Source organism: Mus caroli, chromosome 10, assembly GCF_900094665.2.
Source record: "Mus caroli chromosome 10, CAROLI_EIJ_v1.1, whole genome shotgun sequence".
NCBI lineage: Eukaryota > Metazoa > Chordata > Mammalia > Rodentia > Muridae > Mus > Mus caroli.
In genome coordinates, this window is record NC_034579.1 from 24329171 (window position 1) to 24355032 (window position 25862).

The 25862-nt window shown below is 37.1% G+C and overlaps 1 protein-coding gene across 1 annotated transcript in view; it reads left to right on the forward strand.

Annotated features, from left to right (window-relative positions):
* Positions 1–25862, forward strand: part of Ptprk (protein tyrosine phosphatase receptor type K) — a 509254-nt gene that overhangs the window by 377773 nt on the left and 105619 nt on the right. The window contains exons 8-10 of the mRNA XM_029482632.1: positions 7186–7488; positions 14392–14501; positions 16539–16740. Coding sequence (XP_029338492.1) covers positions 7186–7488; positions 14392–14501; positions 16539–16740 — 615 coding nt within the window. The remainder of the gene's footprint in view (positions 1–7185; positions 7489–14391; positions 14502–16538; positions 16741–25862) is intronic.

Here is a 25862-nt window from a genome sequence, read left to right on the forward strand (position 1 = left end):
TAAACATATACATAAAAATAAAATTTTCCAGTGAATGCTATTGTCAAGTTGCTATGCTGAGTGTCCAAAATATTCTCGCCATTTTTTATCAGAGCATCCTATGAAAAAGCTAGTTTATCTCCTGTCAGTGATAACAAAGCATTCAAAATCCTCTTTTAAAATTGTTCAACAGCTGTTTATAGCTAATTTGTATCATCTCATATAAGTGGTTGTACTATGTATTAAAAAGTTCTGTTATAAAGTTTGTTTCTTAAGGGTTTCAAAACTCACTATTTTTCTTAAGTTTTTCCTAATGCTAAATATTTTATGGGAAAAATAAAGATTGTTTCTAAGCTAATAGTTGAAAAACTATTATTTTTTTTAAATCTTTCTTTTATAATTTTCTTCAAATATACACGGTTACCTATAGGAATTGCTTTAAAGTTTTATTTAATAACATGTGTGATAGACAACGTAAGATAGCTTAGTGTACATATCTTGAGTTCAGCTGCATGGTCTCACACACTGTAACATCAAAGATGTAAAAGAAACACAGCTCAGGGTTTCTATAGTTTCACTTAGCCACATTTTGTAATCTGGGTCTATTGGAAAGATTTGAAAGAAGATATATTTGTTGGAAGAGAAAGTCATTGTCTTTTTCTTTTTAATTCATGCCCTTCTTTAAAGAAAAAAAAGTCAAACTGTTCACTTAGTATTATTAGAAGGAGGACCCTAATATGTACAGTATCTGATAGGTTCCAGCAAGGCTCTGGAGACCAGTGAGAATGGCTTGTCTTGTAATGGGATGATATGCTGAGTATGGCTTTGATGGCACCTGGTAAATATGACTGGGACTCTGCAGGATGGCTGAGTGAGCCAAACACCCTCTGTCACTGTGTATCCCTTGAGTCTAAGCATGTCACTTCAACCACTCAGCCAGAAATCAAAAGAACTGACAGTAGCTTTGTGATTATTCCTGGTCCTGAGGCTCCCTCATGTTACAACACTAATCAAGTCATCCCCTCAACTTGCCATTAACGCAACTTGACCTGTGGGAGAAGAGATGAAATTATTTGGGCATGCCTAATGATGCTGTAACATTGAAAAGACAGGAAATATAAACCCTTGATCACGCTCAGTTCTTACCATGAGAATAAGAACAAAAACACAGAGATTTGCGTTAAGAATAGAAAGTGCCTTCTTACAATGTCACAATTTCTTTTCCCAAAGTACAGCTCTATTTTTTTCTTTTTTATTTATTTTTTAATTTACTTGTGTTCCAAAATTCCATCTTGCTCCTATTTTGATTCGCAGTGGCAAATATCTCCTCTGACAGAAAATTCACTTTCCTTGCATGTGTTTTTATAAATGGAATAGAAATTGTGTTTTGCAGTGAGCCTCTAAGATTTCAGATGAAAAGACAGCCAGGAGCAAGCAGCTCCTTCCACGCTTCAGTGTTCCTAGTCTGTGTACATCATTGACAAGATCTTCCTTTTTTTTTTTCTCCTCATGTGCTTTGGGATATCTTCTATTTTTCTCTGACTGACAGGTGGATAGAAAGTTTTATCATTAAAAACTGATTCTAGAGAAACAGGATTCCTGTCCTCTGATCTCTTATGGTTGCTAAAGCTCTGTTTTCATAACCTCTTCAGAATAACTGGAGATTATCACTACAAAGGGATATAAATATTGACCTGACTTGTCTCATATTTAGCAAGTACCAAAAAGAAAAAGGAAGGAAGGAAGGAAGGAAGGAAGGAAGGAAGGAAGGAAGGAAGGAAGGAAGGAAGGAAGGAAGGAAGGGAAATAGAAAAGAAGAAAAGAAAGAGAGAAGAAAGAGAAAGAAAGAAAGAAAGAAAGAAAGAAAGAAAGAAAGAAAGAAAGAAAGAAAGAAAGAAAGAAGAAAAGAAAGAGAGAAGGAGAATTATTTTATTGATACCTAGAGAGTATTCTTGCTATAGAACAGTGGCTCAATGTGTCAGCAGGTCCCCTCAGTGCATGTGGCCTTTGAACTTGACTTTCTGCTTTGATTTCTTTAAAGGTAAAGTAGATACAATGAAGAATGATATTTTTGCCCATGTGCTAATTATATAATACTGGCTGTGCACCTGATACAGTTTTTGCCACTCTATTATTATTTTAGATATAATATTGCCTTTCTTGCTTTAATTGCTAAGAAATAAATGGACAACAAATGCTAGAAAGGATAGAGAAGATTGTAAATTTTGCTAATCATTATTTAGCCAGCTAGGTGGAGCCTCTAATTCTGACATTTCTTCCTGCAAGCATTTGCACACACACACACATAGTATAGTGAGATACATAGCTATTATTTTCTTACAGCATTAATTGTAGAGATGTGGAACAAGACCATATTTGTTACAAAAATAGATTATCAAGTCTTCAAAGTATAGAAACAAACTGTGCAATTAACAAACCCCAAGGCCCAGTTAATAGAAGAAAACATCTTATGTGACTTTAGAAACAAAAGTAGACTTTCTCTTACTATTCTGACACCCCTTTGACTCTCCTCTAGTTGATGTGTTTTACACACACACACACACATACACACACACACACACACACACACACACACATACATGTACACTTTCTGGAAGCTGTTCTCTGAATCTAATGATAAATATCCTAACATTTTACAAAGACAAATAATATAGTTCCAGTTTGTTTTTTTTTTCCCACATGTGAAATGAATCTGAGTTTGTAGTATTTGGATGTACATATTTGGCTGTATTTGATTTGTCCATTTCAGTTTCGAATACACTGCAGATTCACCGAATGTCTTAAGACTTAGGAGTCATGGATGGAGTATGATTGAGTGCAATTTGTTTCACTAATTATGAACACAGGCAAGGATTTTAGACTGGGATGGTTCCTAGGAAGATCACACCAGGATGAGCAGAATACCACCACAGAATAAAGATCTGGTGTCTGATATGACCTCTGCTGTTTGTCTAGTGGGACTCTAGCAAAGTCTAATTGTTTAGAAAAGAATTTAGCATGGGTTGAAAATATATTCTGGATATTAGTGAACTTTCTTAAACTCTTTCTTGAATGAATATGTAGTTATAAATAGGTACTGCTCTCTCCCTTTCTAAGTCCGTGGCCCTTCTCATTTTCTCTAACACACTATTGTAATATCTCTGTTGTGTTTCTCTCTGTCCCTCACAGTCTTCCCTCATTTACCCTGAACCTTCTCTTTCCCCTTTATCCACTCCCTCTCTGTCTTTTACCTTCATCCTCTGTCTCTGAAGGGATGCACAAACTCCTATCCTTTATGAAGGTAGGCCAATGCCTCTGTTTAGATCTTTTGTTCAGAATGCCTCCCAGTTATTTAAAACACAAATTGCTTCAATTATTGCTTCTATGCTATACTTCCTAAAACATAAGTTAGTTCAATTATTGCTTGTTTGCCTTACTTCCTAAATTAGGACATGGCTAAATGCATCTTCACATTCCTCGTTTCTAGTACACTTCATGGCTAACAAAGCAATAAGTTCATGATATTGAATCACTATATCATTTTACCTCTTAATCACACTATCTTGATTTTTTTTCCTCCAAGAGCACCATATTTTCTAAGACATTCTGTCTGAGCACGATAGTTATATAATACCTATTTATGTACTTGAATCCAAATAGTCACCTAGTTTTTCGGTTGTTTCCTTCTATGTTGTATCTAGTCTGCCTGTCTCTGATGTCTCTTCTTATTCAGCCCAGAAAATATCCTTACATATTGCATTAATTATATTTCCCTACCCCAATGTCTCTACATATGACATAACCTCTAACTTTATCTCTCCAAGTTTGTTTCATTGACTCCACTGACTTTAGAAATTAGTCAAGAAATTTAATTCAAGTTCAGCTCAGAGTCCTAGCACAGGAACAAAATTTGCTCTGTGTTAGTCCAACCAGTCTTAACTACATTTTGTCCAGCTGGGTATTTGTAAAACAATCAAATGGGAATATGTAGTTTTCTTTTTTGCAATTATGTTCCGCATTTCTTTCCAGTTTATTTCCTTTGATTTTGTATTATTTATCTAAAATCTGAAGACTGTCTTCTGAGACCTAATGCACATGTCTCCTCTGTTTGACAAGCAGAATTTATCAGTCTCTCTTGGGTTCAGAGATACTGCCGTGTTCCACTTATGTCTCCTTAATCAAAATAACAATCTTTTTCTTGTTTTATCATCTTCAATAAATAAGAGGTAAGCTCCTCGGGCCTAACACTATGTTTTATTAGTTTTACTACCTTCTGTGCCATTTTGCATACCTTCATAAGAGTCCATTTTTGTTTCATATTAGATGAATAACTTGAAGGCCTTTTTATGTGGCCGTTTGCTGCATTAAGAGCTCCACATCATTGTCCTTAAGGAAACTAAGGTTCTGATAACACTTTGCTGAGCAACTCCTTCCACTTCTTGTCTCGCCTATATCTAAATGAACATGAGAAGGGGTTCCAAGCCAGCACGGACTATCTAGCAAGACAGAAACAAAAAATGTAGAATTATATTTAAGTCTCTATTTAACAAGTACAGGGTAACAGATTGGATTAATTCAATCTATGGGAACAAAAAAGTAATGAAAGCAACCTACTGACTTTGTTGAAAGACTCTTCATCAAAAATTATTTTCTTAATCAAATACTGACACAGAAATTCTGGTGGTGACATACATGTACATAGGACTAATTATGTATTTTTCCTTATTTGTATTAAGTTTCGTATGTAATTCACTATGAATGCCAAGCAAGCAACATTCAAATACACACACACCAAATTATCCAAGTGTAGCAGTGAACTTTTACTTAGTAAGGAATTGTCCTATTTTGGTTTTTGTCACTGTGATTGAAAGAAAAAACGTGGATAGGAAAGGGTTTATTATTTCTTACAATTAGACTCCATTATCAAAGTAATCCAGGGCAAAAGCTCTAGCAGAATCCTAGAGTCAGCACCCTAGGCAAGTCTATGGAGGTATAATGTTTGCCTCTTGCTCCCCACAACTGTCCAGTCTGCTTTAGTATACAACCCAGGACCACCTGCCCAGGGGCAGCACAGCCCTAGCAGGCTGGGCCCTCCTATATCAATAAACATTAAGAAAAATGGCTCATACCCTCACCCACATGCCAGTCTGATAAAAGTAATTCTTCAGTTGCAACTCCCTCTTCTCAGATCCTTCTACACTTGACAAAAGTTAACCAAGACAGTAGCTTCTCTGTCCTCTGCTAAGCCTGAGCTATGTGAGAACTTGGGGTACACATAAGGCACTTACCTCTTTCATGGGGTATAAGATATTAGATTGTGGAATTGCTGCCAGCTGCACGGAGGTGGAATGGAGATATGGAGAAAGATGACTTGGATCCAGACAAATGCATAGAAAGAGGAGATACAGGATTCAGAATGAGAGGATCTCTGTAAACAGAAAGCATCACTAAGCAGGAGATTTTTACCAATGGTGGTTTTCGTCATTGATGTCTAGGGCGTCACCCATTTAAATATTTTAGGTGTTTTCTTACTTCCTCATGCTGGATTCAAATAAATTCTTTATAGACAAAGTATGATTCAGGTTGACTATGGCCACTAAGAAAAGTCCTGTTGCTCTCTAGCCATAGTGAAAATTACAGTTTCCCTAGCAATGGATAGAGTTAATGTAGCTGTTATTGTTTAGTCAGCTGCTAGATTCCAGAGACAAAGACTGATGGAAATTGCCACTTCACCATAGGGATCATGCAGTGGGGAAAGTATTAGCATAGAGTTAAATGTGAGAACACCTGTATGATTACAAAGCCATGACCCTCCTCTCAGTCTCTCTGTGTGCTCTTAGGACAGTAAACAAGATCAAATCTGGTACAACAGGCAGACTAAGGTCAAGAGCAGCCTCTAACATTTGAAACCTAAGCATTAGATTCTACCAGGGTTTGATTTGTATGTGTACACAGGGAATATTTAGTTTTGCAATTTTAAACTATCTTCCACTTAGGATTGTTTCCCATCCCACACTAGAGCCATTGAACTGGATTCCCAATTCAGGCTTACCATCTGTGTTACATTCTAATTATTTTTATAAAGCTGAGATTTTTTAACATCAAATACCAAAATGTATAAAAACATCCAAAGTGGGCCCTTTGCATTTGTTTTGCTTTTATCCTTGCTGATTTCAGGTTGTTGTTGTCAGCACTGCTATCGGCCATCCTGAGTGGATTAAAGAAGGCACCAGGAAGACCTTGAGCTTGGCCTCAGCTTTTTTACTTTGGTCTACTCGATGTCTTAACATTTTGCTGTGTTCTGGTTTCTGTGCTGTGTATGGTTCACCGTGGCCCTGACTTCCATAGAGTAATTATTTTGATTAAGTTAGACAATTAAAGTCAGTCTTGCATGAGGAGCGGATGCCGCTGGGAGTCAGTGATGGATGGGCTCCAGTCTTCTAAGTGTTCAGTCATGCCAGCATTTTCCAGCTGAGTGAAAATCCCCCTCCTCATTTGGTTAGGACGACAGCAAATGGGTTGTTAGACCTGATTGTTTCCCATCCCACTTAGAAAGTAAGCCACAAAGAGATCAAGAAGGCAAGAAGATGGTGTTACTATCTACATGTGTTCTTGTAATTTTTCTACGTCTTTTATTTGTGTTGATGAACAGCATCATTACTGAAATAATTAGTGTTAATTAATAGCTGTGTCATTTTTGGTAAATGGTAGTTTAGTTTTACAATTAGACTAATTAGTACACACCATAGCTTAGTGACATGACAAATCACTGAGCAGAGCACATTGACTCTTGTCCCTTCTGATGTATGAGCTAATCTACTCACTTAATAATGATGAAGGAAAGTGACAGGGAGCTGTACAATGACAACCATCAGACATTGTTTCCACATTTCTGGGTCTCTATTTGCTGCTTAGTTCCCAAGTACAAGGAATTGTTGTTCTTTGATGTTTTCGTTCTTTTCTTACTCTTGTGTCATGGTTGTTGTCTCTAGAACTAACGTAGGAAATCTCTAAAACTTACCAAAATAAAACTATGAATAGGTATAACACTAAAACCTAAAGATTCTCTTGGCAAAACACTCAAAAGCAAAGATTCTCCTGATATTCACTGCATTTGCGTATGCTGTTTTCTGTTCAGTGTTACACACTTCCAAAAGCATTCACAGTCAAGTTGACATCTGTCTGCAACTTTGATTTATTTTGCAGAACCTATGCGGACACCAAAGACTTTAAAGATTGCTGAAATCCAGGCAAGGCGCATTGCAGTGGACTGGGAGTCCTTGGGCTACAACATCACTCGTTGCCACACTTTCAATGTCACTATCTGCTACCATTACTTCCGTGGCCACAATGAGAGCAGGGCAGACTGCTTGGACATGGACCCCAAAGCCCCTCAGCATGTTGTGAACCATCTGCCACCTTACACAAATGTCAGCCTCAAGATGATCCTAACCAACCCAGAGGGAAGGAAGGAGAGTGAAGAGACAATCATCCAAACTGATGAAGATGGTAAGCTCATGTTTATTATCTTCACGGGGGTGGGGTGGGGACAAAGGATGCTGTCATTTCTGTACACTTACCCTATGGTATCCATCACTGAACCAAACCCAGAAACACACCAAAATTTCTCAACCCAGTTTAACTCTAACAGAACACATGTTCTTTAGAAAAGAAACTGGATAGGAAATGACATGCAGCCATGCTGTGTTTTTAAACAGTGATGAGTAAAGCCTGAATAAAGCTCTTCTTACCAAAGGTTAAAAACAAAAAAGTTATTATCCATGTCACTGTATCAGTTATCTTTTGGCTAACTCACATTCTTACACATTGTGTGTGCATTTTGTAAACCATACTAGCTAAAATTATTTTCCTAATACTTGAAGATAAAATACTCCATCTGGTTGCAAGTGGGTATGTGTGTGGGGGGATGGGGGGTGAAACGCAAAAGCACAGGACATATTTTTAGTCAAATTTTTTAGTTATTTTCCTAAGAAAATAACAGGCCATCACTTTTATAGATCTTATTATAATCTCAGAAATTATGTTCACAAAAATTAGGTAATATTAATGTATATTTATATTAGTATTGTAATATGTCTTTTTTCCTAATGGTTTGGTAAATCATTAACATGGCTATAAATAGAGTTCCTTATTTTACTAACAAATATTTTAAGGTGATACTTTTTATGAAATTTCTTCTACAAATGAATCTATATTTGATGAAAGCTATTATATAAAGATCTGAAGCAAAGATTACCAGGAATCCACCTCTTCCATAGCCAGTAACTTCTCCCAGCTCTCTAGTCCTGTGCTTATGTGAAGAAGTCAAGTCTGGGGATTTCTTGCTTCCATTCTTTCTTACTTTCTCCTTGAACAGACTGATAGGAGTTTCAGAACAAAAGATCTATTTTATAGCCAGACACCACCCCCACCTCCCTTCATGTATTCAATGGGCCACTAAGTATCTTTTGGTACCTAGCAAGTAGGATCAAGGTGGCTGTCATAAAATAGGTCTGTAAGCTGTAGTTTCTAGAAACAGTCCTTTCAAGTTTTCTCCTCTGGAAACTGGAAGTGACTTTGGTCCATCCTGTTGCTTTGTCCTTAGAGAAGCAAGAGCTTTGGATATCAAACTGCAGCAACACAGTGTCTAAAGTCAGTCTCATGTCACAAAAACTTCAGAGTAAAAACTCTGAGACTTATGATGAATGCTTGAGTTAATCAAGGTGGCCATCTCAAGTATTACATTGTTTCATGTCTTGAAATCATTGTGGTCAAAATATTTAAATAATACCTCATCCTCATCTTGTCTGCCACCCCTACCCTCTGACACACTTAACACTTACCTGTGTGAAAAGGAAGAGGTGAGGTAATGAGTTCATAGGTCACTAATAGAACCAGATGTGTAAAAAGAGCTACAACTGTCCTGAGGAATCACACTGTACCTTCTGATGTGCTATGGAGATTTCAGGGTCTGTGTCACACTGGGCATTTTATAACCCATGGTTTTAGTATTAAGAGCATAGCCACATGTTTTATTGCATGGTGTTAACATTTAAAGCCAGGATGTCTTAATTGATAACATTTAGATTAAGCTACATGGGTTTTATACTGTCATTTGTTTTTATCCACTCACCCTTTAACAGTGCAATTTCTCTTGATTTTAGCCTTTGATACAGTTTACTATCTTAATTTTCTTTCCTGCAAACAAAAGAAGGCAGTCAGGTTTTTGTAATTTTCTTAATTACATTATTTTTTTTAACTGCACTTTGTTACACCGATGACTATGTTAATATGCAGGTAATGGATTGCTCTGGAATTTTGCCCTAACCCATACAAATACCCAACGATAATGTTCATGTTGTCTAGAATCAGTTTATAGATAAGAAATAACATGATTTCTCTGTTTAATTTCAGTCCTATTTTCAGGTTGACTTTTATTTTAACCTGTGTCTTGAGAACCCTTTGTAGACACTTCCGTTCTCCTAAACTCCAGTTTAGTTTGCTATATTCACGTCAGTTATGTGGAGGCGACCATTAGGGTTCCACAGTGGGACGACTGCATGATCCCTGTGATTGTATCTCATGCGGTGGGCTTTTTCCTTTTTCTTGTTTGCTTTTTACTGTTTAAGTAATGCTTAATGCCCGATATAGGAACTTGCATGATGTATTTGTGAGTAATTCATTCTCCATGACTGCTCATGTGAGTTTGAGTTTCTTCACAGGATAATGGATATATCTCAATGTTCAGTGGTAAGGAAGAGCAACCAAATCATACTTATTGTTGCAAAGATCAATAAATTATGATGATCTGATTAAGTCAGTCTTACTTAATTATTACTGCTCCAAATACAGAGGGAAAAAATTATCAACCATCTAATAAAAAGATATCATTATGTGAAAAAAATTCTGGGGACCTTCATAAATCAAGGTCCCAAAGCTGGATCCATTTCTTATTAGAACCTTAGGGTAAATTTTATACTTAATTTATTACACTTGCTTTTTTAATGCATGGGCAAAATTTTTTGTATAAGGTTCTGTTTTCATTTTTCATTTTAGCATTCATGAAAATCAATATTATGAAGTTAGCTCAGCAGAAAAGCCTGGTTTGGGGACATTTTTTAAGGCTACAAAGCTATTCTAAAATGTACATTCATTACATTTTAGAGGCAGCGATGCTTATTTAATATAATCTTTCTCTGCACCTATTTCATTTTTCTTTCCTTTTTTTTTTTTTTGAAGTTATATTTGAAGGACTTCCTCATGCTCAAAACAAAATGAGCTGAAACAGCTCACAGAGAAATCACTACTAGTACAGGAACAAAAGTCAGCACTCTGTCTCCGTTCAAAACTGCTGTGGTGGAAACATGAAGTGGCAATCCATGCACTGTAGCTAGGCATGAAGCGGCTCTATGAGCTTCATGCTGTATTTAGACAAACTGTAACTGGATTGAGACCTTGTCTGTGTGTGTGTAGACACCGTCCCTCCTCAGATGCAGAAAATACATAACTGTAGCTGGTCTGTATCCATACCTCATCCTCACCATATATGTATGTATAGTTTGGAGTACTTATTTGTCCAAGTCATGATCACTTGTACAGCATACCTTGGTCTTGCTATTCTCTCACATTTTACATCTTGAAAAGAAAACCTAGAAATACTTCAAATAGAATCATGGCAAAGTAGAACATGTGGGAGAAGGGATGACCATAGCAATGTTGTAGGGAAAGCAAATTTGTATGTCCATCCATCTTTCAATGCAAAATTATGCAAATAGTTTAAACCACCCCTAGATAAGAACAATTTGAAATATCTTCATTCTCTTTCATGTAACGTATAGGCCAAATTGTGTTCTGTAGACACAGGAATTTTAATAGCAGCTCTTCCCTTTTTGTTGTTTTGACTCATCCTATCCATATCTGCCAAGCACCCTGACAAATATGGGAAGAAGAGATGCATTCCCCTGATTGTGATCAAACAGATTCAGCAGATATACATTTATCTCCTTGCACAACAAACCAGTGTCCCTGTCAGCCTTGGTATTGCCAAAAATTGCACAGAATGTTTAAAAGGGTCTCTGCCGTTATGGGCAAAGTAGCCTATGCTGAAGGCATCAAACAGGGTAAGGGATGCTGATAGGGTTGTGAGCATGACCACAGTTCAGTGCTAGCATGCTTAACATGCTTTATGGTTCCAGTGGATTTCTTTCTTTTATGTGCCACCTCATGTTGCCGGCCCCAGAGGTCAAAACATCATTCATAGTCTCCTTGTAGAATGAAATAAATCTTAGTCTGGTGACAGATCATTCCGAATTTCTTGCTGCTGCTAGCCATGAAGAAATACATTTCCTTTGATCCAGTGATTTTTAATTTATTTCAATCCTCATGAAATTGCTCTGTACTTTGAAATGGCATTTCTAGATAATGTCATGTGTGAAGTTCACTGAAACATTGGATTTGAGGAAAATATTAATTAAAAACCATACTTGCCTAATACAAGGTTGATATTTTCAAAAGGGAATTTTTAGGCCAAGTTTGTGGGATGATATGTATTAAAGCATCACTGGAAGAAGAATCTGGATTGTGTGAATAAATACTAAGGTTTAAAAGCAAAATATATAAAAGGAAAACACACAATAGTCATTTTGTAGCTTGTCAACAATAACTGATACATCACTAATTAATAACTTGAGATTTTACAAATTATAAGGCTTTCACAAATAAAGAATGGGCAGTTTTATAATTCTTGCCTGACATGCATGAAGCTCTGAATGAAATCCCCAACACGGTAATGGCATCAAGCAGAGCACGGTATCACATCCCTGTAATCGCATCATTCTGGAGGAGAAGCAAACAATCATAGGTCCAGGTCATCTTCAGTTACGTCGAGCCCAAAGCCAATGCATGCATTAGACCATGCCAAAAATAAGCAGCAGCAACAACAAATAAAAATAAAACAAAGACTACAATAAAGTATCTGAAACAGCTCAGTGGTGGTGTACTGACTTTGTGTGGACAAGCCCTGAGCCCCATCTTCAGCTCTGACAAATGGCTAAAGCATACAAACTGAGAGATACTTGAATCTTAAACCAGCTTGCTCTTAATAAGCCTCTTTCTTAGCTGAGAAAAAAAAAGTAAGCTTCATTTAGAAGCATGAAGCAATTATAATTTAGCATATTCATCTTTAACATCTTTTTAAAAATTATAATAATCAATGTTATCTTTTTAATTATAGAAAATGTAATAAGTATACGTACAAAAGTCAGGATGGGTTTTAATGGGCATTTCAAGTCAGCGTTATGAGATTTGGCTTTTGAGTCTAAGGAGCACTCATTATGATTATAATTCATTATTTTATGAACTTTGTTGATGGAACCTCTTTAGGGGATTATCATAATCTTCAAAAAAATCTTTCAAGGAGATGCATCTCTGTTCTCAAAGCAAATTACAAATAACCTCGTGTTATTGGAGGTATACAACAGAGAAAACCAGAGTACAGGACTATGTAACCCTCCCAGGTGACTGAACATTCATTCGAATACAAATAACTTTACATTTATGTCGACATTTCTTGCTTGAGAAACTTGCAGCCTGACTTTCAGTGTGTGTCCGTTCTGGACTCAAATCTGAATACTGCTCATGTACTGATTTTTTTTAAAGATGTATTTTTTATTAGATATTTTCTTTATTTACATTTCAAATGTTATCCCCTTTACTAGTTTTCCCTCTGAAAGTCCCCTATCCCCTCCCACCTCCCTCTGCTCCCCAACCCTCACACTCCCATTTCTGATCCTGGCATTCCCTTACACCTGAGCATACATACAACCTTCACAGGACCAAGGGCCTTTCCTCCCATTGATGACCAACTAGGACATCCTCTGCTACATATATAGCTAGATCCACAAGTTCCACCATGTGTTTTCTTTGATTGGTGATGTAGTTCCAAGGAGCTCTGGGGGTACTTGTTAGTTCATATTGTTGTTCCTCCTATGAGGCTTCAATCCCCTTCAGCTCCCTGAGTATTTCTCTGGTTCCTTTGTTGGGGACCTTGTGTTCCTACTAAAGGATGACTGTGAGCATCCACTTCTGTATTTGTTGGGCCCTGACAGAGCCTCACTGGAGATAGCTATATCAGGCTCCTGTCAGCAGGCTCTTGTTGGCATCTGCCTAGTGACTGGGTTTGGTGGTTGATTGTGGGGTGCATCCCCAAGTAAGGCAGTCTCTGGATTGCCTTTTCCTTCAGGCTCTGCTCTGAACTTTGTCTCTGTAACTCCTTCCATGGATGTTTTGTTCTAAGAAGGAATGAAGTATCCACACTTTGGCACTTTGGTCTTCCTTCTTCTTGAGTTTCATGTGTTTTGCAAATTTTATCTTGGGTATTCTAAGTTTGTGGTTTAATATGCACTTATCAGTGAGTGAATATGTGTGTTCTTTTGTGATTGGGTTACCTCACTCAGGATGATACCCTCCAGATCCATCCATTTGCCTAAGAATTTCATAAATTCATTGTTTTTAATAGCTGGGTAGTACTCTATTGTGTAAATGTACCACATTTTCTGAATCTATTCTTTTGTTGGGATATCTGGGTTCTTTCCAGCTTCTGGCTATTATAAATAAGGCTGCTTTGTACATAGTGGAGCATGTGTCCTTATTACAAGTTGGAATATTTTCTGGATATATGCCCAGGAGAGGTATTGCTGGATCTTCTGGTAGTACTATGTCCAATTTTCTGAGGAACCACCAGACTGATTTCCAGAGTGGTTGCACAAGCTTGCAATCCCACCAACAATGGAGGAGTGTTCCTCTTTCTCCACATCCTTGCCAGCATCTGCTGTCACCTGAATTTTTGATCTTTGCTATTCTGACTGATTTGAGGTGGAATCTCAGGGTTGTTTTGATTTGCATTTCCCTGATGATTAAGGATGTTGAACATTTTTTCAGGTGCTTCTCAGCCATTTGGTATTCCTCAGTTGAGAATTCTGATATTATTATTATTATTATTTTGGTGTTTCGAGACAGGGTTTCTCTCTATATCCCTGGCTGTCCTGGAACTCACTCAGTAGACCAGGCTGGCCTTGAACTCAGAAAAAAAAAATATATATATATATATATATATATATATATATATTTATATATATATATGAGTGCACTGTAGCTCTCTTCAGAGACCCCAGAAGAGGGCATCAGATACCATTCCAGATTGTTGTGAGCCACCATATGGTTGCTGGGATTTGAACTCAGGACCTCTGGAAGAGCAGTCAGTGCTCTTAACTGCTGAGCCATCTCTCTAGCCCCCGATATTATTTTTAAAGACACACCTGATGCTGTCTCCTTTAAGTTGTGTTTATCTTGTTTATACGATGAGTATTCGACATTGTTTGTACATGTTCTTATCACCAATGCTTGTATTTCTAGTGCCCGGGCCTGTGCCAGTCAAATCCCTCCAAGGAACATCCTTTGAAAACAAGATCTTCCTGAACTGGAAAGAGCCACTGGAACCGAATGGAATTATCACTCAGTATGAGGTATGCAAAAGGGATGCTGGTTGGCAGTTAGTCACCAAGAAGAGGCAAATGGGAGAAGGTTAGGAGGGAATAATGGAACAGGGAAAAGTGAGGGTGAGAGGATCAAAATGTGTTTTAAAGTCAGGATCTCTCACTGAACTTGGAGCTCACTAGTCTAGTGAGACAAATTGTGCCACAAGTCCCAAGGATACAGGAACCACAGGTACAGGCTCCTGTGTTGTGCCCATTGTGTGGAGCTCAGGAAATATGAACTCCAGTCCTCAGTTTTGCATGGCAATCACTTTACATACTGTTAGGTCTCTGTAGCCTGGAAAGCCCATGCTAATAGGTTCTACTAGTGGGTTCCAAACACAAAGTGTTACAGTCACGATCTAAGGTTCTCAAAGCTTCTATAGCAACCCAGACAGAAAAACATAAACAATGAAACTTAAGAAGAGGTGAAGAGATATTGCACAGTAGTAGAACACTGTCCTAGCATGGATAAAGCTCTTAATTCAATGTCCAGTACAATGGTGGGGAAGCGGGGGGTGGGGGGGTATAGAACCAGTGTACAGAGAGGTTGTGAGTTCTTTCTCATAGCCACGGTTTACAGAGTTGAAACCCACTAAGTAAGAATAGAGAGACCCCTGAACCGTACATTGTATCAGAAAATAACTCACTCCTGAAAGTGGTTCTCTGATCTCAATATACACTGTGATGTGAGCACACACATACACATAAAATAAAGATGTAAATAGGTAAATAAGTAAATATTTAAAAATTTAAAAAACATCATTACCCCTCCTTTGTCCTACATAAATTATTTGATTTGAACATTAATAACTATACGGTATATGGAATTTCAAAATCTTGGAATATAGGCTGGTTTTCAAGTCTATGTATGTGCATAACCAGACTATGTCCTTGTCAAACCCAATTAATGGTTATAATGAATAATTACACGTAAAACTGCTAAGTCTGCATTCCTAAAATTAAGAAACCATTATCACACTGTGCTTAAGGAAAGGCCATTGAATGCCAGTTTTTCATAGTAAGTAATTAATAGTCCCCCAAAAGGAAAACAGATTAAAAACCTATTTCAGAATTTCATTGTACCTTTGAATATAAATCACCATATTTTCAAATATAAGACGCTGAGGAGAATGATGAATTTTTAAATGTTTTTATTAAAATAGAATTTCATACCTTTCCTCATCACTTTCAAATGGATATTTTTAATTGCACAGTTGTGAGGTTTTCTGCTGTATAGTCAGTGCTGATTATAGAGTAAACACTTCTGTTTCTAGTGCCTAAGAATGAATTTTAGGGATGAGAATGTTTTGACTGTTAATGTGTTTGAATGCTAGTTTTCTATATAATTTGTTTTGTTTTGTTGTTTTGAGACACCGTCTTACTAAGTTAATACAAATGGCCATAAAGTCACTCTGTTCTTGAACTTGTAGCCCTCTCCCAAGTAGTACAGATTACTAGCCTGTGTTGCTAAGTATTGCTAGAACTTCCTATGGTCCCCTTAGGCAAAAAGAAGAAGAATGTCATACTTTTTTGTTTTCATGCATGTTAAAGTATGTATAAGAAATTTTGTATGTAGTATGCATATTTAAGTATATCCATTTACTGGTAGATTTTTAAACATTTAAGTAGTTGACAAATTAGACAAACTGATTTATATTAGTAGTTGCATGATAAATGATAATTAATGACTCTGATAAATAATAGATAAAGATGTAGATTGGTAGATGATGTTCATATTATATACATAAAGAGAGATGATAGAAGATAGATGATAGTTTGATAGATAACAGATAGATTGATCCATAGATAGACGTTAGATAGATAGATAGATAGATAGATAGATAGATAGATAGATAGATAGATAGATAGATAGTAAATGAGAGATGCCAGAAATAATAACATCAAAATTAAAGGAGAAGAAATAGGAAGAAATGACGGCTTGAAGCTCTTGCATACTATGGTATTTAGAAAGAGTTTACTATGCCTTCAGTTGCTATATAATGGGAAATATATTTTCCACAACAGGTGAGCTATAGCAGCATAAGATCATTTGACCCTGCTGTTCCAGTGGCTGGGCCCCCGCAGACTGTATCAAATTTATGGAATAGTACACACCATGTATTTATGCATCTTCACCCTGGAACCACCTATCAGTTTTTTATAAGAGCCAGCACTGTCAAAGGCTTTGGACCAGCAACAGCCATCAATGTGACCACAAATATCTCAGGTAAGCAAATAAGTGATGCAGAAGCTGGAAGGCTCATGCTCCTAGTTAGCTGTAACATATTTTAGACATTCAGTTATATACTGTGTTCTTGTGTAGCTCAGTAAGCCTTTACTCTCAATACCTGAAGTCACAGGCACTTTTTTAAGTCATTTGAGAACAAATCATTATTGGTTCTATGTTGTAATCCAAACAGTTTGCAAACAGTCACAAAAATGACGGTATTCTTAAAAAGTTATAATATTTCTTTCCTTAAAATCTCTCCAAGTTCATAATCTACGAGAGACCTTTTATTGTACCTTTGAGCATCATTTCCCTGCTGTAGCTGGATGGATATTATTTAATGAGCAGCAGATGACTTTTAACCTGGTATTAGCATATCTCATCCCATGTCTGTCCCAGTTTCCCTAACATTCTGATAATTGTAAACAAATGAATCTATCCTGTTCATGGAAAGTGTCTCACAAATGCATCCAATTTGTCAGAACAGGAGCATGAAAGAGATTCTTGAATTGATAAGTAAAAGTGACTAAAGTTTAATTTCTATTACATTCAGCTTTATCATTTCATTGGACTAGATTGTTTATACATTCTAGTTCTTCAGTAAGATCACCAGTTAAACCTTGTTATTTTTCCAGCTGCACATCTGCACTACCATGCCTCCTAAATGTATTCTAGTTAGTAAAATATTTTGTCATATTAAGATTACAAAAAAAAGTGTGCTATGTGTTACTAAATAGGGGGTTTTGAAAATTAAATCTAAGAACATTTTTATTTTGTGAATTCTCTTTATCTTTACACTAATTTTACAAAGTATATGATAGCAGCCCCTCCCAATTAACATTACATATTTTTGACATAGCCTTGAATCGTTTTAAGCTTTATTTGGAAATGTATTGAATAAAATAGAAATTTTAAAACTTTATGTCATGAATAAAAGTAATTCCAATATTTCATTTGCATATGATTTGATTCATATTAATATTCTAGTAAAACTGTTTTAAAATATCCATTGTATTAAGGAATTAAAACATACTAAACTGTCATTTTATTTCCTAAAGGATATCAACAATTCAAAATATTTATTAGGTCTCTTTATTACAAAATAAGATATAATGAATATCATGACAAATTTCCTACCTTATAGGGTTAGCAACTGTTGATTTTTCTATAGAAATTGCTGTAACATTTACATAAGCTTATAAAACAGAAAGCATTGAACAACTATATATTTCTGATTTATAAATACACACACACACAATTTTCAAGTCTTAGCTACCCTGTTCAGCATGATGTTGAACAGAAAATTTGTAATTATAGACCAAAGCACTAGTCTAGTTTTTTTTTTCTCCTGAATCATTTCAATCCAATTTTACTATTGCAACTCAAGAACAGAGAGAATTTTCTTGTACTTTAAAAATATAATTTGAGGACTGTGAACAGGCCTGTGAATGCAGCTAGGATTATCATTGTTGCTCAGAAGAACCCACCCAGAACCCTCAGGAACAGGAACCGAGGGGTAGCCTGAGACTGGAGCTTTCTGGTCTCCATCTGTGCCCAGAGCTGATACTGTGCCACAGAGCTATATGCACAAATACTGCCAAAAGAAAAGCTGACCTCCCAGGAGTGTCTGCACACCTGCAAGCACAGGTAAGACCACCACTGTGATGCCCCAAGAGAGACCATCACAGAGCCATGAGAACACATGGGCCAAGGATCAGCTGGGGAAAAGATCATTCTGGTCTCTATCTGTACCCCCGAGCTGACTCTGTTCCACAGCACCCCATACCCAAATTCCTCCCAGCAAAACTGGTCTCCCAAGAGTACTGACACACAGGCTTGCAGGAGGGACAAGCCAAAGTCAGAGACAGCAAGACCAGTTAACACCAGAGACAACCAGATGGCAAAAGGCAAGAGCAAGAAGAACTTAAGAAACAGAAACCAAGACTACTTGCCATCATCAGAACCCATTTTTCCCACCACAGCAAACCCTGGTTACCCCAACACATCAGAAAAGCAAAACTATGATTTAAAAATCACATCTCATGTTGATGATAGAGGAATTTAAGAAGGACATAAATGACTCCCTTAAAGAAATGCAAGAGAACACAGGTAAACAGGTAGAAGAACTTAAAGAGGAAACATAAAAATCCCTTAAAGAATTACAGGAAAACACAATCAAACAGGTGAAGGAACTGAAAAATGGTAATAGAAACAATAAAGAAATCACGAATGAAAACAACCCTGGAGATAGAAAACCTAAGAAAGAGTCTAGGAGACATAGATGCACGCATCATCAACAGAATACAAGAGATAGAAGTGAGAATCTCAGGTGCAAAAGATTCCATAGGATACAATAACACAGCAGTCGAAAAAAATGCGAAATGCAAAACACTCCTAACTCAAAACATCCAGGAAGTCCAGGACACATTGAGAAGTAGGTATAGAAGAGAGTGAAGATCCCAAGTTAGAGGACCAGTAAATATCTTCAACAAAATTATAGAAGAAAACTTCCCTAACCTAAAGAAAGAGATGCCCATGTCCATACAAGAAGCCTACAGAACTTCAAATAGAGTGGACCAGAAAAGAAATTCCTCCTGTCATATAATAATCAAAACACCAAACTCACTAAACAAAGAAAGAATATTAAAAGCAGAAAGGGAAAAAGGTCAAGTAACATAAAGGCCGACTTATCAGAATTACACCAGAATTCTCACCAGAGACTGAAAGCTAGAAGATCCTGGGCAGATCTAAAACAGATCCTAAGAGAACAGAAATGCCAACCCAGACTACTATACCCCCCAAAACTTTCAATTACCATAGATGGTGAAACCAAGAAGTTCCATGACAAATCCAAATTTTCACAATATCTTTTCACAAGTCCAGCCCTCCAAAGAATAAGGAAGGAGGGAAAACATACCCTTATAAAAAGCAAGAAAATAATCTTCTTTCAACAAACCCAAAAGAAGATAACCACACAAACAAAAAAATAACATCAATGATAACGGGGAGCAACAATCGCTATTCCTTAATATCTTTTAACATCAATGGACTCAATTCCCCAGTAAAAAGACAAAGACTAACAGACTGGATACATAAAAAGGACCCAACATTTTGCTGTATACAGTACACGCACCTCAGTGTCAAAGACAAACACTACCTCAAAGAAGAGGGATGGAAAACAATTTTCCAAGCAAATGGTTCAAGGAAACAAGCTAGAGTAGCCATTCTAATATCAGATAAAGTCTATTTTCAAACATAAGACATCATAAAGTGTAAGGAAGAACAGTTCATATTCATCAAAGGAAAAATCTACCTGGAAGAACTCTCAACTCTGAACATCTATGCTCCAAATGCAAGGGCACATACATGCATTAAAAAACAAAAAACAAACACATAAACAAAACAAACAAACAAACAAAAACTTTACTAAAGCTCAAAGCACACATTGTACCTCACACAATAATAGTAGGAGACTTGAACACCACTTTCATCAATGGACAGATCAGAGAAATAGAAACTAAAGAGAGACACAGTGAAACTAACAGAAGGTTTGGACCAAGTAGATTTAAAAGATATCTATAGAACATTTCATCCTAAAACAAAAGAATATACGTTTTTCTCAGCACCTCATGGTACCGTCTCCAAAACTGACCATATGATCGGTTACAAATTGGACCTCAACAGGTATAAGAAAATTGAAATAATCCCTTGCATTCTATCAGATCACTACGGATAAGACTGATCTTCAATAGCAAGAAAAAAAACAGAAATTCCACATACTCATGGAAGTTGAACAATGCTCTGCTCAATGATAATTTGGTCAAAAAGAAATTAAAAATTTAAGGACGTTTTAGAATTTAATGAAGGGCTGGTGAGATGGCTCAGTGGGTAAGAGCACCCGACTGCTCTTCCAAAGGTCCAGAGTTCAAATCCCAGCAACCACATGGTGGCTCACAACCATCCGCAACAAGATCTGGCGCCCTCTTCTGGAATGTCTGAAGACAGCTACAGTGTACTTCATATAATAAATAAATAAATCTTTGAAAAAAAAAAAAAAGGAACAAGGTCTGTACAACAAAAGCTTGCAAGTGTGAGTATTCACTTGTAGGCCTAGACCTTACAATACATAGAATTTAATGAAAATGAAGGCACAACATACTAAAACTTATGGGACGCAATGAAAGCAGTGCTAAGAGGAAAACTCATAGTTCTGAATGCCTTCCAAAAGAAAGTAGAGAGAGCGTATACTAGCAGTTTAACAGCACACCTTAAAGCTCTAAAACAGAAAGAAATAAGCACGCCCAAGAGGAGTAGACAGCAGGAAATAATCAAACTCAGGGATGAAATCAAGCAAGTAGAAACAAAAAGAACCATACAAAGAATCAACAAAACCACAAGCCGGTGGTTCTTTGAGAAAATCAACAAGAGAGATAAACCCTTGGCGAGATTAAGCAAAGGGAACAGAGACTGTACACAAATTAACAAAATCAGAAATGAAAAGGAAGATACAACAACAAAAACCGAGGAAATTCAAAAAAATCATCAAATACTACTACAAAATCTATACTCAATAAAACTGAAAAATCTGGATAAAATGGACAATTTTCTAGACAGATACCAGATACCAAATTTAAATCAGGATCAGATAAATCATCTAAACAGTCCCATATCCCCTAAACAAATAGAAACAGTCATCAATAGTCTCCCATCCAAAAAAAAAAAAAAAGGACCAGATGGGTTTTGTACAGAGTTCTATCAGACCTTCAAAGAAAACCTATTACCAATACTCCTCAAATTATTCCATAAAATAAAAACAGGAGGAACTCTACCCAACTCCTTCTATGAAGCCACAATTACTCTGATACCTAAACCACACAAAGGCCCAACGAAAAAAAGGAAAACTTCAGACCAATTTCCCTTATGAATAATGATGTAAAAATACTCCATAAAACTCTCGCAAACCAAGAACACATCAAAAAGATCATTCCTCATGATCAAGTAGGCCTCATCCCAGGGGTTGAGGCATGGGTTCAATATACAGAAAACGATCAACGTAATCCACTATAGAAACAAACTCAAAGCAAAAAATCATATGATCATTTCAATAGATTCTGAGAAAACATTTGACAAAATCTAATGCCACTTCCTGATAAAAGTCTTGGAAAATTCAGGAATTCAAGGCCCATACCTAAACATAGTAAAAGCAATACACAGCAAACCAGTAGTCAACATCAAAGTAAATGGTGAGAAGCTGGAAGCAATCCCACTAAAATCAGGGACTAGACAAGGCTGCCCACTCTCTCCCTACTTGTTCAATATTCTACTCAAAGTCCTACCTAGAGCAATTAGACAACAAAAGGAGGTCAAAGGGATACAAATTAGAAAGGAAGATGGCAAATATTACTATTTGCAGATAAAATGATAGTATACATAAGTGACCCCAAAAATTCCCCCAGAGAACTCCTGAACCTGATAAACAACTTCAGCAAAGTAGCTGAATACAAAACTAACTCAAACAGATCAGTGGCCTTCTTCTACTCAAAGGATAAAAAGGCTGAGAACGAAATTAGGGAAACAACACCCTTCAAATAGTTTCAAATAATATAAAATACCTTGGTGTGACTCTTACTAAGCAAGTGAAAGATCGATATGACAAGAACTTCGAGTCTCTGAAGAAAGAAATCGAAAAAGATCTGAGAAGATGAAAGAATCTTCCATGTTCATGGATTGGCAGGACTAATATGGTAAAAATGTCCATCTTGCCAAAAGCAATCTACAGATTCAATGCAATTGTCATCAAAATTCCAACTCAATTCTACAAAGAGATAGAATGAACAATTTGCAAATTCATCTGGATTAACAAAAAAAAACCTAGGATAGCAAAAACTATTCTCAACAATAAAAGAATTTCTGGTGGAATCTCTATCCCGGACCTCAAGCTATACTACAGAGCAATTGTGATAAAAATGGCCTGGTATTGGTACAGAGACAGGCAGGTAGATCAATGGAATAGAATTGAAGACCCAGAAATGAACCCAAATACATATATTCACTTGATCTTTGACAAAGGAGCCAAAACCATCCAGTGGAATAAGGACAGCATTTTCAACAAATGGTGCTGGCTCAACTGTCTGTCTGTTAGCATGTAGAAGAATGCAAATTGACCCATTCTTATCTCCTTGTACAAAGCTCAAATCCAAGTGGATCAAGGACCTCCACGTAAAACCAGATACACTGAAACTAAGAGAAAAGAAAGTGGGGAAGAGCCCTAACCACATGGGCACAGGGGAAATTTTCCTGAACAGAAGAACACCAATAGCTTGTGCTCTACAATCAAGAATTGACAAATGGGACCTCATAAAATTGCAAAGCTTCTGTATGGCAAACAACACTGTCAATAGGACAAAACGGCAACCAACAGATTGGGAAAAGATCTTTACCAATACTTCATCCGATAGAGGGCTAATATCCAATATATGCAAAGAATTCAAGAAGTTAGCATCCAGAGAACCAAATATCCCTATTAAAAATGGGTGCAGAGCTCAACAAAGAATTCTCAACTGCATAATAGTGAATGGTTGAGAAGCACCTAAATAAATGTTAAACATCCTTAGTCATCAGGGAAATGTAAATCAAAACAACCCTGAGTTTCAACCTCACACCAGTCATAACGGCTAAGATCAAAAACTCAGGTGACAGCAGGTGATGGTGCGGATGTGGAGAAAGTGGAACACTCCTCCATTGCTGGTGGGATTGCCAGCTGGTACAATCATTCTGGAAATCAGTCTGGCAGTTCCTTAGAAAATTGGACCTGAGAACCCAGCAATACCACTCCTGGGCATATATCCAGAAGATGCTCCAACATGTAATAAGGACACATGCTCCACTATGTTCATAGCAGCCTTATTTGTAATAGCCAGATGCTGGAAAGAACCCAGATGTCCCTCAACAGAGGAATGGATACAGAAAATGTGGTCCATTTACAGAATGGAATACTACTCAGCTATTAAAAACAATTAATTTATGAAATTCTTAGGCAAATTGATGGATCTGGAGGATATCATCCTGAGTGAGGTAACCCAATCACAAAAGAACACACATGTTATTCACTCACTGATAAGTGGATATTAGCCCAGAAGCTCAGAATACTGAAGACCCAATTCCCAGACCACAAGAAGGCCAAGAAGAAGGAAGACCAAACTGTGGATACTTCGGCCCTCCTTATAAGGGAGAACAAAATACCTCTGGGAGGAGTTACAGAGACAAAGTGTGGAGTAGAGATTGAAGGAAATGCCATTCAGAGACTGCCCCACCTGGGAATCCATCCCATATACAGTCACCCAACCCAGACACTATGATGGATGCCAACAAGTGCTTGAGGACAGGAGATTGATATAGCTGTCTCCTGAGGGGCTTTACCAGTGCCTGACAAATACAGATGTGGATGCTCTCAGTCAACCATTGGACTGTACACAGTGTCCCCAATGGAGGAACTAGAGAAAGGACCTAAGCAGCTGATGGGATTTGCAGCCCCATAGAACGAACAACAATATGAACGAACCAATACCCCCAGAGCTCCCAGGGTCTAAAGCACCAACCAAAGAGTACACACAGTGGGACTCATGGCTCCAGCTGCATATGTAGCAGAGGATGGCTTTGTCAGTCATCAAAGGGAGGAGAGGCCCTTGGTCCTGTGAAGGCTCTATGCCCCATAGAGAATTGCCAGGGACAGGAAGCAGGTGTGGATGGATTGGTGAGCAGTGGGGAGGAGGAAGAGGATAGGGTGTTTTCGGAGGGGAAACCAGGAAAGGGAATAACACTTGAAATGTAAATAAAGAAAATATCTAATAAAACAAATAAACAAACAAAAGAAAAATACAATTCCTGTTATTATGATTTGAACTTATTGTGAGGTGGTTGAAATTTTAAGATAATGCATAGCTCTCTACCCCTTTAGTCTAGTATTTGTTTTTCCCTCTGCATTTATAATATTAATTTAGGAAGATGCTGGAGTTTTGGCTCAGTGGTTAACAGCATTAGCTAGTCTTCCAGTGGATTCCCTGAACCCAGACAGTATCCCATAACCATTTGTAACTCTATTTTCTGCAGATCAGATACAGTCTCATGACTTCTACAGGTACAAGCATGCATGTGGTGCACATTCATTTGGGCAAAACACTCATACAAATACTTATTAATTTGTATAAAAGTGTACTACTCTTGCCAAATTAACTGTGTGTATCTTTTGAATATTTGAGTTTACTGAGTATATATTTTCTATTTATACTCTTCGGCTTCACAAAATGTTATCTTTTAATTCTGATTCCATGTCAGGACCTGTGTTATGTCTTCATGTCTATATCATAATGATACAACTTTGTATATGTTTTCTTTTAGCAAGCATTCAATGAATGGATGCTTTTTTTGTTTTAAAGTATCACTTGACTTTTCAAGCATAACTGATAATCTACCTGTTTTAATAGATCTCATTCCCTTAAACATCTTTCTACATGGTGCAAACTAACTGAAATTCCTTCCCATTCAAGGTTAGCAAACTCCCAGATCACAATTAAACACTATCCGATATTTTGAAAATGTGTGTTCAACTATTTGTGAATTAATGTACTAACTCTTGGCAACTGAAAACTATAATTTTCTTTCTAGTTCACCAGAGCTAACAATTATGTTTCCTTTGTGGTCACATGAAACTGGTCCAATGATGATATTGGACCTTTTTTTTTTGGCTTATTTAAAATGAATGGCTGTAACCACCAGGCTGCCCATAGCTCCCTGCAGGCGTGCACAGCCCAGGCCTTCATGTGTGACTCCACAGCTAGGGCTGAGTCTCCTCCTCCAGTCCCACCCCTTCCTTGCTGAGTTAAAGACCTTGAGAAGCTGAAATCAAAGTATCTACCCAAAGTTTTTTGAATATGAGTGCAAGTCCCCAGACAGCTTTTTAAAATCCAACAACGTCCTCTTTCTAGCTTCTTCTGCTAGGGTCAAGGTTCTGTGTCATGCCATAAAATAAGGTTCACTGCAGTTAATTAGGAATTAAATTGATTTCCCCTTAAGGGAAATCATTTATTCATAGCAACCTATAATATGTCGCTATGAGTCAATTG